Source organism: Euleptes europaea, chromosome 1 (assembly GCF_029931775.1).
Source record: "Euleptes europaea isolate rEulEur1 chromosome 1, rEulEur1.hap1, whole genome shotgun sequence".
Taxonomy (NCBI): domain Eukaryota; kingdom Metazoa; phylum Chordata; class Lepidosauria; order Squamata; family Sphaerodactylidae; genus Euleptes; species Euleptes europaea.
The window spans coordinates 27,004,858-27,023,672 of record NC_079312.1 but is presented as its reverse complement, the minus strand read 5'-3'; the positions used below and the strand labels follow the sequence as shown (position 1 = coordinate 27,023,672).

General features: G+C 46.1%; 1 protein-coding gene across 1 annotated transcript in view; it reads right to left on the bottom strand.

Moving 5' to 3' along the window:
• LOC130484432 (E3 ubiquitin-protein ligase TRIM39-like) overlaps nt 1–18,377 on the bottom strand; it is a 28,774-nt gene extending 10,397 nt beyond the window's left edge. The window contains exons 1-4 of the mRNA XM_056857427.1: nt 18,359–18,377; nt 15,615–16,036; nt 8,162–8,257; nt 5,440–5,670 (exon numbers count right to left, since the gene is read on the bottom strand). Of these exons, the coding sequence (XP_056713405.1) occupies nt 5,440–5,670; nt 8,162–8,257; nt 15,615–16,031 (744 nt within the window). The 5' untranslated portion in view covers nt 16,032–16,036; nt 18,359–18,377. The remainder of the gene's footprint in view (nt 1–5,439; nt 5,671–8,161; nt 8,258–15,614; nt 16,037–18,358) is intronic.
• Nucleotides 18,378–18,815: the final 438 nt, after the last annotated feature.

Genomic DNA, 18,815 nt, shown 5'->3' with positions numbered 1-18,815 from the left:
CAGACTGAAAACTATCTAAAGTAACAGCTAGGTACAATAATCTAGTATGCAGGAAGACTACTGGTATTGCATACCAAATGTGGTTTTTAACATAGAAACACACTGTCGATGCCTAGAGCCTTCTGGTACATTTCCTGCAGGTTAGCCAGAATTCTGAAAATTTGCTAGCTTTCCTTATTTGGTGACTTAAATTTTATTCTGCTGTTGTTTGAAAACATTCTTTATTTCAGTAGTTCACTAGGGTCATTGTAGCTGAAATAAGCATATACATTAACCACCAGGGCCACTTTACCCAGTGGACAAAAGGGGAATTTGCTCAGGGCCAGCTGCCAACAGTGGTGTGTGAAAATGAGCACAGCAGAGCAGACACATTACACCCATTCTGCCGTAACTCCACTGGCTGGCCATCAGTCACTGGGTTCAATTGAAAGTGCTTGCAATCACATGCAAAGCCCTTCCTGGCCTTGGACCCTTGCATTTTCAGCACCACCTTGCTTCCTTTACTCTACCATGACAGCTTTGCTCAGCTGAACTGGGCCTTCTGATGGTGCTTTTATAAAGGGAACAGGATTGTTAATGTTAGCACCGTGAATAGTACGTATCGCCTGTTCTCACTCTGAGGGCAGAGGACATCTTCAGCAGCGGGTGGTTTCCTTCTCATGCTCAGGGAGGCAGGATTCAAAACTTCCTCTTCCTGTCCCGAGTTGGGACCGCCCTCTCTGCTCGTTTTCCTCCTGCCTCAGAGGGAGAAAGCAGCACAGAGCCATAGCTCTGCAATTCAACAGATTACAAAAGCTTCTTAGCCTACCTTTATGTACTTCCTATACTCTTCATACTTTCCTAAACTATTCCTTACACTTAACCGATCTGTTTTTTCCTTACACTCGCTACTGCTTGTCCGCCTCCGTTCTTGCCCCCTTCTTCTTCAACGAAGAAATGGCGTACCGGGAGGAATGTGAGGGAGAGGAACTCACGTCCAGAGACAAGCAGCAAGTGGCCGGACTCCTCTCTCCTCGGTAGCACCAAACAACACCCTCTGGGAGTTGCAGTCACTTCTTCCCAGAGGAGGACAGCAAGTCTGAGGGGAATGCCTCAAAACGCAAACAGCCACCACCACCAGATCAAAAGGGTGCCAAATAGACGCGCGCTGAGGAAATGGCTGCCGCTGTGCTCCGTTCAGCCCCTGGGGTACCGAGGGAGACAAACAGCATGGATGATTGCCCTGACCGGATCAGCTCCTGAATTGGGTGGTAAGTTAAATCTCTATTTCAAATGGCCACCACTGCCGGATCAAAAGGGCGCCAAAAAGACACGTGTGAGGAAATGGCTGCCGCTGTACCCCGTTCGGCCCCTAGGGATATTGAGACAAACAGCACAGATGACTGCTCTGACTGGAGTGGCTCCTGAATCAGGCAGTAATGTAAATCTCTTTCTCAGATTTACCATGGGCAGGCAAGCCAGAGGGCAGTGCGGTAGAACTAACTCGCTTAGTCCTGAGGGAAATGTTCGCTCACCATTGTGTCCCTGTGGGCTCCAGGGCAGGCTTCCCATTCCCTTCTATGGGTCCTGGGAATACAGGGGAACCCAGGGTGGCCTCCCCATTCCCATCTATGGGCCCTAATAATACAGGGGAACCAACTAGGGAGCAATTCAACAACTCCGGCCATGCCTGGCCTAATAAGGCAGCCAGGAAGGCCGCACCTCAGAATCCTGTGCCCAGCAACAGAATTGATTACCCCCAGTACCAATGCCCCGATCCATTGTCGAAGCTCTGAGCCCTCAATAATTTCTAACGTCAATAGACCTGACCAAGGCCTATCTGCACATACCAATAAACCCATTGCACAGAGAGTATCTACGGTTTACCCACGGTCAATGTCACTACCAATTCAGAGTGCTCTCCTTCGGACTTCATCAGCCCTAGGGTCTTTACAAAGATACTCATCACACAGGTGGTGTTATTAAGGGAACAGGGAATCCACATCTTCCATTATTTGACCAATATAATGGTGAGCACTCCCTCGCAGCAGTCAGCGTTCCAACATACACTAACAGTCCTGAACCTTTTGGAACAACACGGCTTCCCTGTGAACTAGGCCAAAAGCAACTTGACGTTATCCCTACCCCAAGGCACTGGCGGGACAGGTCAGCGAAGCCAAATCAGCTGGCCTCATAACCCTAGCTCGTTTTCAAGGCCTGATGATGTATAGGAACTGTTCCCTGGGCAAGACTGCATGCAAGACAACTCCAAAGGACAGACTTACCTCCAGACATCCACAACACAAGCTGGAACTGCGTGCCATCCAGACAGCCTTTCAGAAGTTTCAACCAATAATCAGAAACCATCATGTGCTGATCTGGACAGACAACATCTCAGTGAAAGCATGCGTAAACAAGCAAGGGGTACCTCGTTCGCATCGTCCCTACACGTAGAAGCAGAAACAATACTAAACTGAGCCAAAATACATCTGACCCCATTGAGGGCGGAACACACAAAGATCACTCTAAATTCAGACTGACTGACTGAGCTGTCAATAGGTGGATGAGGGGGAGTGGTCCTAAACCAGGAAGTATTCCAACAAACCTATAGTGGAAGTATTCCAACAAACCTTTTGCGGTCTCTAAAGAACCACCAAACTCAGAGGTTCTTCTCGAGATTCATCCATCCAAGAGCAGAAAGGTAGACGCTCTGTTATCCCCATGACCAAAGGAACTCTTACATGCATTCCTTCCGCTTCCAGTAATTCCAAAGGCCCTACCGAAGATAAGGATGGAGAAAGCCAGTGTCATCTTCATAGCTTCTCACTGGCCACAGAGACCTTGGTTTTTTGACACTACGAGAGCTGTCTGTCCGAGAACCCCTACGTCTACCAGTATCTCAGATACTACACCAGGGCTCTCTACTTCACCCGGACCCAGGATGGCTGCATCTGACAGCCTGAGCCTTGAGAGACAACGGATGTTAGACATGGGATACTCACCAGATGCGGTGAACACCGTTCAGGAAGGGAACCAAAAGGCCCTCCACTAGGCAAATCTATAACTTCACCTGGAAAACGTTTGTATGGTGGTACAAAGGAATCAGCTGGATCCAATGAACATGTCTAGGAGGATCCTGCTGGAGTTCCTACAGGTTGGTCTGAAACAAGATCTAAAATCATCCACTCTACGACGTCAAATGGCTGCTATAGCAACAGTCATGCCACAAATGGAAGGCTACTTCACTACTAGACTTCCACATCTAATATCCTTTCTAAAGGGATTTTGACCTTTCTCCACCAGTGATAGATTCCCTACCTGATGACTCCATAGTTCTGAACGCCTTGTCAAAACATCCATTGAACCACTAAGAGAAGCGCCATTAAATTACCTTCATATGAAGGTTTTATTCTTTATGGAAATTATTTCAGCCAGAAGGGTATTGGAGCTTGGGACACTGTCAGCAAGAAAGGGTATATGTAATATTCCATTGTGACAAAGTAGTACTCCACCTCGTTCCACAGAAAACAGGAATTGAGCTGACTACAATCTGTCCTCAACCAGCGTATGCCAAAGGAAAAAGACTGGCATACTCTAGTTGTCAAGCAAGCGTCACGTGTGTACCTGAAATCAACTATTCTGTTTGGTCGTACAGATGCCCTATTCATATCAGTCTCCCCACCCAATAAGGGCGGCAAGATGGCCAAAGTGATAAGCAAATGCATCCAACAGTGCATACAGATGGCGTACCAGCACAGAAACATTCACATTCCAACAGGAATCACAACATTCGGTACTCAGTACGGCCACACTAGAAGCATTCAACAAGAATGCCTCGACTGAAGAAATCCGTAAGGTGGCAATGTGGTCATCCACATCTGCCTTTGTGCGTCACTACAAACTCAACACCTACGCACTCTCCAATGCAGCCTTGGCAGAAGAGTGTTGCAGCAAGTGGTGAACGACAAATGAGCCCACCCGAGAACAACAGCTTTTAAAATCCCGCTACTGAAGATGTCCTCCACCCTCAGAATGAGAACGGACCCTTGGCTTACCTGTCAGGGGTCCTTCTACTCTGAGGAAGGAGGGCATCTTGCCCACCCAGGGCAAAATACTCAATGTGAAAGTAAGAATGCAGCACCAGAAGTGATAAAAGGTCACTAAGAGTTCAAGAGATTATGGAAGAATCCAATTCTTCCCCTGTCTTAAAGTGGTTGTCGGGTTAGACTATGTTCAGTTAACACTAACAATTGTTATCCCTTTATACTGTGTTCTCTCTGTTATTCTTTCTGTCCAAGTTAGCTAGGGAAGTCCGCAAACTGGAACAGAGAGGGCGGTCCCAGCTCAGGGGACAGGAAGAGGAAGTTTTGAATCCTGCCTCCCTGAGCATGAGAAGGAAACCATCCGTTGCTGAAGATGTCCTCCTTCCTCAGAGTAGAAGGATCCCTCACAGGTAAGCCAAGGGTCTGTTTGCTGTATATGTTTGTCTTGCTCTCACTGCATTGTTTTCTGCTGATGCAATACCACCATCTAACTGTCCGACTAATCATTGGGCTGGACTCTGGGGCTGTCTCCTTCTCCAGGGTTCCTTTAGTAGGGCTTTCCCTACTTAAAAAAAAAAAAAAGTAAGGGTGGGGAGAGATTTACAGCACCTTCTTTCCTCTCCCATCCCTGCCAGTAACCTCTCCCTGGTTGCCTCAGGTGAAGTCTGGCCCTTCCTCCCTGGTTCTCTTAGGGGGCACCTTTTAAAGGGCTGCCTGAGGGTGAGACAACTCTGGCTTCACCCACTCCCTCTATCTCAGTTAAATTGTGGGACTCCCTGCCCCAGGATGTATTCTTCTGAAGCTGGAGGGTATTCTTCTGAAGCTGGAGAGTTAAAGATTCAAAATAGATAAAAGGAAGTATTTCTTTACACAACGCATAGTTAAATTGTGGAACTCCCTGCCCTGGATGTGGTGAATGCTGGTAACTTGGAAGGCTTTAAGAGGGAAGTAGACATGTTCATGGTGGATAAGGCTATCCATGGCTACTAATTAAAATGAATGCTATTCATGATGCATACCTATTCTCTCCAGTATCAGAGGAGCATGCCTATTATATTAGGTGCTGTGGAGCACAGGCAGGATGCTGCTGCAGTCGTCTTGTTTGTGGGCTTGCTAGAGGCACCTGGTTGGCCACTGTGTGAACAGACTGCTAGACTTGATGGGCCTTTGTCTGATCCAGCATGGCTTTTCTTATGTTCTTATGAACAGGGACAGAACTGAAAAACCACCTGAGCCCCCACAGGTTCTCCTCCCATTACTCCCCAGACTAAGCACCTCTCATGTTTCAGCAACTGGATGAGGTAAATGGGCTTCTATTCATCCAATTCAGCCTTGACTTCCTAAGCAGCCTTGAGAGGACATGCAAGATATGCCAAGCATCACTTCTTCAGAGGAACCCAAAGAAAGAAGGCCTCACCTTGAGCATCTCTATGTCTGACTGCAAGCACTTCTCCTCAACCTCTGTGATGAGGCTGCTGAGGGAGAGCCGCTGCTCTGACAGCTGGGTTACGTTATCCTTCAGCTTCTGCAAGATCTCCTTTTCCTCATCCTCCAGATGTGAAAGAAGTTCCTGCTGCTCCTCCTCCAAGAACTGATGCAGCTCCTCGAACTCGCTGATGATGAGCTGCCGGCGACTCTCGACTTTCCGCTGCAGAGGGATGATGGGAGAATGTTTGAGTGAGGACAGATCTGGAAACGGCAAAGAGGGGGGGACATCTACCCAATGAGATTGATCAGCAGCACTTTGAGGACTAGTAAAATATGGAAGACAAATGAGGGGGCAGAGCCCTGAAGTGGAAGGATGTATTATTATTATTAACTTCATTACAGCCCAGCTTTCTCACTGAGACTCAAGGAGGATTACCAAATATGAAAACAAATTCAATCACACAGCAAAGACCTCCAATAAACAGGTTTAGAAAACTGGAAGAACTAGGCAACTGAAAACCCATCTAAAGCACGACGTACCATAATGGAGAAAGGGGATTACAAAGGTAGAGGGCATCAGAGTAAAAAGAAAAGTGATATGTACAATAAACAATGCAACGTACTACATTTACTGTTCCTCTGCACTACTAAAGAGTGCAGATGGTAGTTCCTAGCTCTGAATGTTCCTCTGCACTTAGAGCACCAGGACAGAAGGGGGGAAAATTCTACCCCATCTCTCCCCTTACTGTGATGCCTTTTTGTTTTCAGGGAGTCTCAATATTAGGGAGCACTCTAAGATGTGATCTTTCCCCTACAGTGTTGCAGCCTCTTTCACCATCTCAATGTTGTACCATTTTATTCCCACATCATTTGTCAGGCCTAAGACTCATTAATAGAGTACCTTGTATGCTAGTTTGGTCTCTGGATATCATAGAGAAAGAAAAATAATGAATTGTTTGTCTATTCAATGTTCAAGTTATATCACATTTCTATCACTATACCCCAACCCCAGACATGGAGGATAAAAATCAATGATTTTTAAAAAACCGGATTTCAATTTTTTTAAAATTTAAACAGGATTAAAAAAAATTAAATTGGATTTTTTAAAATAAAATGCTTTTTGAGGAAAAATGTATCTAAAGATAGTTTTCTATTTAAGATACATTATAGTCCAAAGGTTATTCATCATGAAATAAGGATTGTTTTTTAATTATGTAGCATGAGCAATGTTTACATTTTTGTTAAATTAATTCAATTAATCCATTCACAATGTCATACTCTTCCAGAGGTTTCTGTACGATTATTTTGGGCAATTTTTTAATCTAGAAGATATAACACAGATGCTGGGTTTTGCATTTCTCAAAACTGAGAATTTGTGTCTGCAGAGATAACATGCCTCACAGCAAAAAAGTTATAAAATAAACATACAGAGTTGAGAAAAATACCTTAATCCCATTGTTCCTTTGCAAATCTATGTACGCAGAATCAACCCCTTGTCAGAGTATCAAGTTGGTTGTAATAATCTGACAGTAACAGCTGTGTGATAGCTGTCAGATCTGGGAGATCTGAGAGGTCAAAGATGATGTAAGCAGAAGCAATAGCCTTGCTGGTACCAAAGGGAACTGCAGTAATCCGCATCTGGGCAGTTTGCTGATGTAATGCTTGGGAAGGTCCACAGGCGGCCTAAATGCAGATCAGGTGCAGTGAGGCTATGTAACTGTGATTCTGTAACACACCTATCCTATTTGGAGGAAGCCTGGAAGTAGTAGTGGAAGTAGTGTACGTGATGGTATGTTTTATCTGTGCACTGTAAATAAAGATATTGTTTCTTATAAAGCAAGACTTCTGGTGGTATGTCCTGGAGGAACTCCTAATCCACTTGCTTCCACGTCACCCCTTACCTCTTAAGTGCTAAGGTTCAAGAAGTTCAATGAACAGAAGATTGTTTGAAGTGGAATAGATCTGCACAAGGAGCTAAGTGTTAAGAGGGAGGGGTAAGCAGTAAAAATGAAAGTGAAACCTTTTGAACAGAATATTCCACAAGTCTTTATGTAGAAAACCGTGATTTAAATCAAATCCATCCTGCCCCAGCATATGTCTGTTTCCAGCAAAACAGCATACGCTTTACACTCCCTGCCACAGACGCTACATAACGGGCCTGTTGGGAGAATCTGGGGATTTCTTCTGGCTTGGCTGAAGCAGACCCAGTGGAAAGAGAGGATTATAGTGCACAGATAAGAAAGCAAAAATGGGGAAGGGGCAGCTATTATTGTTTGGAAAGACTCAAATACTACAGCTAGGGAAGGAAGAGATTGGACTTGGGGGGGCTGCATCTGAGAGGGACAGAACAAACCTGAAAAAGAAGCCTGGTTGGGATAGAACAGGTAAAAGAAGCAACGAGAAGATAAAGGGAGAGTACTGAAGGGGACAGGCAGGGATTTCAGCACTGTTTCTGCACCTAGGCTTATCCTGTGGCCTTCATTTTGAGTTTTACTTTATTGCAGTCCACCCAGAACCTCTGGGACTGGATGAGTTAACAGTCCAAAATATCAATCAGTTGTACACATCCAGACAAACTAAAGTCCGGACAGGATTCGGAATCGGGGTCTCCTAGGGCCAAAGCCAACCCCAGGCCCAATGCAGTGCTTGCTCCAGAAGGCGAATCCAGCTCCAAGTGACAGGGAAGGAAACAGAGTGGAGGTGCCACTGACCTTAAGCTCTCCAGGCTTCTTTTCCTCCTGGGATTTGCAGTGAGTGATGTCCTGCAGCTTCATTTCCAGCGGCGCCAGGCATTTCTGCAGCTTTTCCTGTACAAAAGAGGTGGAGACGGCATAATTGAGAGCTAGCGTGGCACAGCAGGGAGAGAAGTTAAGCTGCCCAGGGAAAGTGGTACAGAAATGGTTGAAACAGATAATAGGAGCAGGGAACCGCCTAGTTCGAATCTCACCCTGGCCATGAAACTGACACCATGGCCTGACTAGGCAAGCTACCACCATCCTGTCACTTTCTGCCAAGCGTTCTCCTTTGCCTTTTGGGGAGTGGTCATACCTCCTCGGCAGAGCTTTGCATGCAAAAGGCCTCAGGTTAAAACCATTATGCCCCCCCTTCCCTCTACAGAGAATGGGGGAAACAAAGCAAGAGAGAGAGGAAGGTAGTTTGTTCCATTCCTGCTGGGCCTTTTGAAGGGATTGGTGCCACAGGGCTATTTTTGTAGAAGGCCAACCTGCAGTTGGGAGAGAACTCCTTGCCCCTGCCAAGAAGGAAGGAGCTCTCTCTTTCTTCAGCATGCACAGCTTATGCCTTTTAGGCTACTAGTAACAATGGATACTAGTCATAATGCATAGCTATTCTCTCCAGGATCAGAGGAGCATGCCGAATATATTAGGAGCTGTGGAACACAGGTAGGACAATGCGGCTGCAGTCATCTTGTCTGGGGGCTTCCTAGAGGCACCTGTTGGCCACTATGTGAACAGACTGCTGGACTTGATGGGCCTTGGTCTGATCCAGCATGGCTTTTCTTATGTTCTTAGGAGCCCAATATGGCCTGCAGTGTACGCCATATAAATTACCCAATCATCTTCAAGACTTTGAAACCAATGCCCTTCTTAAGGCAGTTAAACTGCTTTAGCGGTTCGAGTGTCGGACTAAGATACGGGAGAGCCTTGTCGTGGAAGCTTGCTGGGTGACCTTGGGCCAGTCATACCCTCAGCCTAACCTACCTCACAGGATGTTTGCAAAGATAAAATGGAGGGGAAGAGAATGACGTAAGTCTCTTTGGGTCTCCACTGAGGAGACAGGAGTGATACAAATGAAGCAAAGTAGGGGTAAATAAAATAAAATTTGCCAGGGCAGAATAAACTTCCTTTTATTCCCGCCCCATTTTAGTGTCTAACGACAAATTCAGGCGGAAGCAACATATTTTCAATGAAGAATTATGGGTATGCCGACTAGTCACCGCTGGAAGAGGCATAAGAACATAAGAAAGGCCATGCTGGATCAGACCAAGGCCCATCAAGTCCAGCAGTCTGTTCACACAGTGGCCAACCAGGTGCCTCTAGGAAGCCCCCAAAGAAGACGACGGCAGCAGCACCATCCTGCCTGTGCTCCATAGCACCTGATATATTAGGCATGCTCCTCTGATCCTGGCATCTGGCACACCAGTCTGATTTTGACCTTCCTGCATAAGGCACAGGGTGTCTGTCTGAGCCTGTAACAACCTGCTCTGAGAACACAACCTGGCACTCAGCACTGCCTCTCAGAGGGGTAGCCACAGTTAGGGGAAAGAGTTTGCCCTGGGCACCCTTTAACCCCTACTTGCCACCTCTTCAGGCTGCAGGTATGATAAACCTAGCAGCTACCATCAGGGTTTAGATATATGGGAAGTGGAACACCTTGACTTTTCTCCTTCCTGAAGGATCTCAACCTGAGCAGCCACAGAGGAGACAGGTACTGTTATATGACAAAGGGAACTTTGACTCTTGAAAATTTATACCCTGCAAATCCTGCTAGTCTCTAAGGTACTACCGGACTCAAATCTGTGTGTGTGTAAAGTGCCGTCAAGTCGCAGCTGACTTATGGCGACCCCTTATGGGGTTTTCATGGCAAGAGACTAACAGAGGTGGTTTGCCAGTGCCTTCCTCTGTATAGCAACCCTGGACTTCCTTGGTGGTCTCCCATCCAAATACTAACCAGGGCTGACCCTGCTTAGCTTCTGAGATTTGACGAGATCAGGCTAGCCTGGGCCATCCAGGTCAGGGTGGACTCAAATCTAGTTGTGCAATATCCAGGCAGCTTTCATTTAAGTCCGGGTCAAGTGTGCCCAGCTGCAAACTAGATTATCCCTTTCCTGAATTATTCATAAGTGGCTACTTTAGGAATACAATGGCTGCTCTTCTTCAGATAACCTGAAATACAAAACTGACCTAATCTTTAAAAAGGCATAAATTCATTTCCTGATATCCCTTTTCAATTCTCATTCAAATTATTTTTGTGACTATTTTAATATATCAATTAATTGTACAGTGGTTAAAAAAACCCATTTTGGTCAAAGGTTCTAACAGAAATTTATTGTGTTATAGAAATTATTATCCCTTTAGATCCCAAGGTAGTATTATTGGGATTAGTTAATGCATATAATCCAAAAGGAGCATTTACAATTGTTAAACCAGGGATTAATTTGCCCCAGTCCCTCTTCAAATAAAGCACAAGGCCAGACTGGCTGTACGAAGAATAGCCATCCAATGGGAAGGTGGAAGGGGAGGGCTATATAATCAAGCCTCGTCCCTTCACTACAGGCTTCTGCCACATGCTGCTGACCCACCCTCCCTCCCTAGGAGTAGCCAGTCACCATTTGGGGCCAAGCAGGGATTTAGGAGTTTCCCCCCCGATTGGCAGTGCGTGAGAGCCTTTTTTCCTGTTTCCCAATGTTTAGAAGAGGTGGGATACATTTAGATAAATTGTGTGTGAGTGAAGAGCTGTCAAGCCACTTCTGAATTATGGAGACCCTATGAATTAATGTCCTCCAAAACATCCTATCGTTAACAGCCTTGCTCAGGTCCTACAGACTGAGGGCCCTGGCTTCCTTGATTGAGTCAATCCATCTCATTGTTGGGTCTTCCTCTTTAGAACATAAGAAAGGCCACGCTGGATCAGACCAAGGCCCATCAAGTCCAGCAGTCTGTTCACACAGTGGCCAACCAGGTGCCTCCAGGAAGCTCACAAACAAGATGACTGCAGCAGCACCATCCTGCCTGTATTCCACAGCACCTAATATAGTAGGCATGCACATCTGATCCTGGTTTTCTGGCTGCCTTCAACTTTTCCTAACATTATTCTCTTTTCCAGTGACTCTTGTCTTCTCATAATGTGACCAAAGTACAATAGCCTCAGTTTAGTAATTTTAGTTTCTAGGGAGAGTTCAGGCTGATTTGATCTAGAACCCACTTATTTGTCTTTTTGGGGGTCCATGGTATCCATAAAACACTCATCCAACACCACATTTCAAATCAATCAATTTTCTTCCAGTCAGCTTTCTTCACTGTCCAACTTTCATACCCATACATAGTAATGGGGAACATTATGACATGAATTAACTTGATCTTGGTCGCCAGTGTCACATCCTTATACTTAAGAATTTTTTCTAGCTCCTTCATGGCTGCTCTTCCCAGTCTCAATCTCCTTCTGATTTCTTGGTTGCCCTCTCCCTTTTGCTTGATGATGGAACCAAGGAACAGAAAATCTTGAACAATTTCAATTTAGATAAATTAGGCCTGGTCATACATAGACTGCTTAGCCCATAAACAGTTTGGCAGGGATTGGATGGGTTGCTCGTGGCAGGTAGGGATGAGCGGTGAGCACACTGAGCCATCAGGTGTGATGGAAGAATGTCCTGGATAGACCATCACTTGCTTTACGGCAAGATGGGGCTTGGTAAAGAGCACCTTTGGTGCTGAACATCTTTCCGGTGGGGCATGGCACCTCTCAGCACAACATGTGCAGGCAAGGATAAACAAGGCTGGCAGAAGCCGCTGGCTGACTTTGGAACCAGGGTGGATTTGCCAGAACAAAGGCAGTCATGGCTAGGCTGCCTACTGCAGCCCATCTCATTGAAATATTAGATAGTTAGGTCAACTGGTTAAACTCATACTATGGTATTGTGTCTTTTGCGGGGGGGGGGGGGGGTACCGGAGTAAGTCTATATGAGGATTATTGTTGACGTGTTTACAGCTGCAAAGCTGCTACTAATAAAAATCTGGAAAACCTGCAAACATCTTACAATCAAATTTTGGATTCAAGAAGTCGGGGGAATTCCAAAACTATCAAAATTGTCAGCACATGTTCAACACATGAAGCTGCCTTATATTGAATCAGACCCTTGGCCCATCCAAGTCAGTATTGTCTACTCAGACAGGCAGCGGCTCTCAGGCATAGGTTTTTTACATCACCTACTTGCCCAGTCCCTTTAGCTGGTGATGCCGGGGATTGAACCTGGGACCTACTGCATGAAAAGCAGATGCTCTACCATTGAGCCGCAGCCCCTCCCTGTTCAGCTAAGAGACCACGGTATTTCTGACAGATGGAAATTGTTCTTTGAATTTTGCAGGAAGGACTTAAATATGACATTAGACTTGTACAATTGTGTCTCACTTTTATATTAAACAGGATAATGGAAATGAGTGTTAACCAGGTAGTAGTTATAGCTACAAGTTTTACGTTTTGGATTTTTAATATTGTAATTATTGTTTATAATTTTTTGAGGGTGAGCTGTTTCAAAAGAAAAAATGTGATATGACACTGAATTGTATTTTTTTCTTTTTGAATTAAAAAAATATTTTAAAAATATATAAATTAACTGCTGCTTATTAATTAGCTAGTGAACTGTCACTAATTTGAATTTACTAACCACCTATAGTGTGTAAGCACTAATTAATTGTGTAAGCCTTATTATTTAACTGAGTTTTAAGCAATTTTATCGGGTCTTCAATTTCATATTAACATGCAGATTAGTTCTAATGCTTTTTAGATTGCAGAAAGCTGAACAATTAATTTAACTGAGTGACTGTTTGATACAACAACCACTCGGAGTGATTAACTGCAAATTATCTGGTTGTCAATTCAAAGACACACGTCAGCACCCAACAGACAAACTGAATCTTCCCACCGCCCCATTCATTGTTTGGATGATGCATGAACTGTAAAATCAACTCTTAGTTGTTTTAATTTTCCTAAATTCTATAACTAGAGTCAAGATCCCACTTCAAGCCCCTCCACTTCTGGCTTTCGTTACGTTTAATGTTGAAGGGCCAGCATTTATGCAGACAGCCAGAAATATAACTTCTGAAATTCACCCCAGAGGGTGAGGACTCCCCTCCCGGCCCCCAGCAAACAAGCAAATAGAAGACAGACTGTTAAGCCTTTTGTTCGCGGGTAGCTATCACATGGCAGGCTGAACAAAAGAATTGCCTGTAACTGGAGGGAGAGGCACGAGTATAGGAGCTAAAACAGGGGTGGGGAACGTCAGGCCCGGAGGCCGTATAAGGCCCGCAAAATCATTTGGTCTGGCCCTTCGTGGGCCCTTCGTAGCTCAGAAGGATCTAAGACTGGTGATCTGCCCCCTTCCGTGGACAGGAATAGCCTCTATTCAAGGCAGATGTGAGTTTGTTTTGCTGAGAAAAGGAACCTTTTTTCCCCCTTGCAGAAGAGTCGTTAGCTATGGAGCTGCTAGGACCACCCAAGAAACTGTGTTAACCCTTTCCCACCTGGGCCGTGGAGAAACGTATTCCCTCTGTACTACAAGAGGGCAGGGGGCGGAAGTGGCGATAATGGAGGGGTTAAAGGAGGCAGAGCCAGAATGCGCAGGAGGGGGGCAAGTTCTCAGCCAGTGTGTCCTCATTTCATCCCTGCAGGCGGAGGTAGCAGGAGCCAGCTGTAGAATCCGGCCCCGACCATGCAGAGCAGGAACAACTCTGGCGTGCGGCTGGAAAGCTAAGCCCAGCTGGTGCAACAGACCATCTTGTGCCACCAGGTGGGCGAGTGCGCCACTAGTTTGATGCCTGCGCCGGGGAGGGGGGTGTCATCTGGGGCAGCTGCCTGCTTGGGGCTTCGTCAGCTAATTTTTAAGTTGATAATTTTGTATGGCCCGCGAATGATGTTATAAATATCCAAATGGCCCTTGGCGGAAAAAAGGTTCCCCACCCCTGAGCTAAAAGAAGAGTGCTATAGGCAACCAGCCCCACATCACTCTTAAGCTGCATGTTGGAAAATTGGTGATTAAGGAGCCATGTGCCTGCTTCTGAACCCAAGATCACTGTTCTTTATGCCTAGAAGTTCTGGAATTCAGCTCCATATAAAGAAACTGCCCTATGGAGCTTGGGATGGGATGTAGGTAAGGAGAACCACCCCCCACTTCATGCTGCTTGACCCCGTGTCCTTTTTTTATTTTATTTTTTGCTGTCAAGTCACAGCTGACTTATGCTGACCTCTGGTGGGGTTTTCAAGGCAAGAAACGTTCAGAGGTGGTTTGCCACTGCCTGCCTCCTCATTATAACCCTGGGACTCATTGGAGGTCTCCCATAGAAATACCTGCCAGGGTCGACCCTCATAGAATCACAGAATTGGAAGGGGCCATTCAGGCCATCTAGTCCAACCCCCTGCTCAATGCAGGTTCAGCCTAGAGCATCCCTGACAAGTGCTTGTCCAGCCTCTGCTTAAAGACTGACAGTGAGGGGGAGCTCACCACCTCCCTAGGTAGCTGATTCCACTGTCGGAACAACTCTTACTGTAAAAACCTTTTTCCTAATATCCAGCTGGTACCTTTCCGCCCGCAATTTAAATCCATTATTGCGTTCCTGTCCTCTGCTGCCAACAGGAACAGCTCCCTGACCTCCTCTAAGTGTCAGCATTTAAATACTTAAAGAGAGCAATCACGTCCCCACTCAGCCTCCTCTTCTCCAGACCCTGCTTAGAAGAAGAGTTGGTTTTTATATGCCGACTTTCTCTGCCACTTAAGGGAGAATCAAACCGGCTTACAATCACCTTCCCATCCCGTCCCCACAACAAGACACCTTGTGAGGTAGGTGAGGCTGAGAGAACACGACTAGCCCAAGGTTACTCAGCTGGCTTCGTGTGTAGGAATGGGGAAACAAATCCAGTTCACCAGATTAGCCTCCGCCGCTCATGTGGAAGAGCGAGGAATCAAACCCGGTTCTCCAGACCAGACTCCACCACTCCAAACCACTGTTCTTAACCACTACACCACGCTGGCTCTCACGCTGGCACTACACCACGCTGGCTTAGCTTCTGAGATCTGACAAGATCAGGCTAGCCTGCACTGTCCAGGTCAGGGCCCCATGTCCACAGAGCAATTTAAATATGGAGCTGAAGAGGCACATAAGGAGGAAGCCCCCCCACACCAAAAAAAGGATGCAACATCTTGTTGATGGTCCCCACTTATATTTCCCTCTTCCCATTCTTGCTGTGCCAACTCTTCTGCTAATGTGCCAAAGCCATGAGAGAAGGATGTACTGCCAAACATAGGCAATATGCATGCATGTATCAAATGTATACATCATAGTGTCATCTGTATTACTCTCAATGCTCTCTCTCGCACATGCACACACTACCGCTGTTTTCTTTTTAAAGGCTTAAATCCGGGATCTGTCCTACCTTGAACTCTAGGGAGGCGTCGTCCAAGGCTACCACCGTGTGGGACCGGTGCTCGTGGGAAATCGAGCACACCAAGCAAACGGCCGCCTCGTCCTCCTTACAATAAAGGCGGAGCACCTCGTCGTGCTTCTCACACACGTTCTCGTCCCGCACCTTGCGCTTGTTGGTGACCTGAAGCTGCTTCGCTATCTCCACCATGTTGCCCAGCTGCCGGTTGGGCTTCAGGGTGCGGTAGCGGAAGGTCTTGCGGCAGACGGGGCAAGGGAAGTCACGGTTCAGATCCTCCCACCAGCGGGTGATGCAAACCCGGCAGAAGTTGTGGCCGCAGTCGATGATCACGGGGTCTTTCAGGTACTCCAGGCAGACGGAGCAGCTGGCCTCCACCTGGAGGTTCTCCAGAGGGTTTGTGGTAGCCATGACTCCTGAAAGGTTTGCACACACACCACAATCAGAACCAAGCCAGCCTCAAGGCTTTTAATTCATTTTTAAATATATCCTGCTTCTCAGTCAGGAAAAGCTAAGGGTAGCTTACACGCACCTCCCAGTGGTTCCCCCCATCCATAAGAACATAAGAAAGGCCATGCTGGATCAGACCAAGGCCCATCAAGTCCAGCAGTCTGTTCACACAGTGGCTGACCAGATGCTTCTAGGAAGCCCACAAACGAGACAACTGCAGCAGCATTATCCTGCCTGTGTTCCAAATCACCTAATATAATAGGCATGCTCCTCTTGATACTGGAGAGAATAGATGTGCATCGTGACTAGTATTCATTTTGACCAGTAGCTATGGGATAGCCCTCTCCTCCATGAACATGTCCACTCTCCTCTTAAAGCCTTCCAAGTTGACAGCCATCACCACATCCTGGGGCAGGGAGTTCCACAACTTAATTACGCGTTATGTGAAGAAATACTTTCTTTTATCTGTTTTGAATCTCTCACCCTCCAGTAGATGAACCCGCCTTCTAGTATTATGACAGAGGGGAAAAAAGCTTCCGATAAGTCTGCTGCAAGCTGGCGGTGCTTTCCACCACCATCGTAATGTGCAGGCCGGGCCTCATAGGGCACTTGCTCTAGCCACCGCTGATCATTTTGGTTGCTCTTTTCTGTCCTTTCTCCAGGCACTGATCAAACCTCAAGCTCTTTAGCATCTACACTTCCACAGGGACAGACATTCGCAGGCAAATCACTAAGTGAATGAGCGTTCCAGGCAAGCCTAAGAAATGGTACAGGGGCCTAGAAAGGGCCTGTCTATGGCTTCCCCAGGGAAACAATCCTTTGGCTACAAGCTCAAGATCATTCAATGCCCGTCAAGTTTTGATAGTATTTGCAATTAGGGCAACTAGAAAGTCCTTATAAGTCCTTATAAGCATTAGCCACTACAAAGCCAAGAAAAGGCATTATTTACAAAATGTATATGCCACCTCTGGAGGCCTATTTACAAGAGTTTACAGAAGTTATCTTTGGCACGCGACCTTTGAATCGCTTCAGTCTCTAAATCGTTTACATGCGCAAAGCAGGAGTCAACAGATCCGAGCTGAGAATCCAATACACCATGCAAGATTTAGAATACCAGAGGAGCCCTGCTGGATCACACAGTAAAAGCCCACCTAGCCCAGCACACCATTCCCCACAGCAGCCAACAACAAGCCTTCTCCCTTTTAAAAAGATATTCTGCTCAAATGGGGGGGGGGTAGGGGGGAAGAAATAAACTTACCAAACAGGCTGCCTTCCACCTAGGGATGACCACTCCACAACTGTGGACTTTTGTTGTCACTTTATACTTCATGAAGATGAACACCTTTGCAACTATGTCAACATGGTCAACTCCAGTTCAAGTCCCCAGTCTGTAAGTTGCACATCCATCCAAACTAATACACTCAGGGTTGCTCACTCCAGGTGCTGAAAATTAAATTGACCAAGCCCCTTCGAACAGTGACGAAAACCTCTGTCAATTATTTATTAATTAATTATTTGGGTTTCTGTCCCGCCCTCCCCGGTCAATATGCTGGGAGAGCACTCAGTTTAGACTGGATTGCACCTCCTGGACTAGAAACTTGAAATAAAATTGACCAAGGTTCTCTTAGCTGCAAAGGTATGGTTTTTCAGGAAATACAAAACAACAACACAAAAAGTGTAGGTTCCCCTCTGCAGAAAGCAGCCACAATAGAATACATACAATCGAATATAAAAAGGGACATCCCATGATGACCTGGAGCATAGAAGTCAACCATGTGTGATCGGCAGCTACTTGGCCAGCCATTATTGTGCAGATGTTGAAGTCCTTGCAATATTGCTCTTTCTGAATTGTGAACACATCCTCAAGGAAATCAAAAGAGAGTGAGCTTAACAAAACATGTGAACTCCAAACGTGGCACGTCCAAATGCCACCTGCAATTTCTGCAGGTCTGCCGCATTCCTGGAGGCGGCATCTCTTTCAATATCAGATGCTGGGGACGAACCACAAGGGAAAACTGCTGACTTTGTCTTCTGTTTGTGAGCTTTTCAGGAGCATCCGCCTGTCTGGCTGCTTTCAAAAACATCTAGCTGGGCTAGATGGGCATTTGGGCTGGTCTAGCATGGCTCTTAGGGCGATCTTATTCCTTGTTTACTTGTAAGCAGAGGATGCTGTCTCAGGATAACAAGCCTGGGATAATGTCTAATATTTCTGCTGCACACCCTGATCTTACTGCAAGTGAGTAACTGACTGGATCAAGGAATGCAACAAGGGCATTGGATGTACTCACCCAGTAGCACCGTTTCCCTAAGAGGAATCACTTAATCCACACAGTTCAAGGCAACGACAGATCTTAATGTCAGGAGGGGACATGAATCTTGCAGGACTTGGCCATTCAACAGCTGAAAAGAAATAAACAAAAAGTTGTGGCTGTTACACATGGCAATAAAGAGGAAACAAAAGATTATCTCCAGAATGAGTCAACTGTACAAAGCACAGCTCAGGGAACCTTCCCCAAAGCAGATGCAAGTAGATCAGTTAACCCAATGTAATGTGCTTTTCTTCATTTTCTCCCCACCTAACAAGTCAGACCAGGCAGGGCCAGCTTGGCTTCTTTATAAGCATCTTCCACAGCCCAATACAACTTTATCATCACTGTCTCCCTTGACTAGTCCAGGGCTCAACAAAATCCCAGGCTCCTAGAAATTTCATTGTGGTGCCTGTCACTTTCAGCAATAGCAGTAGAA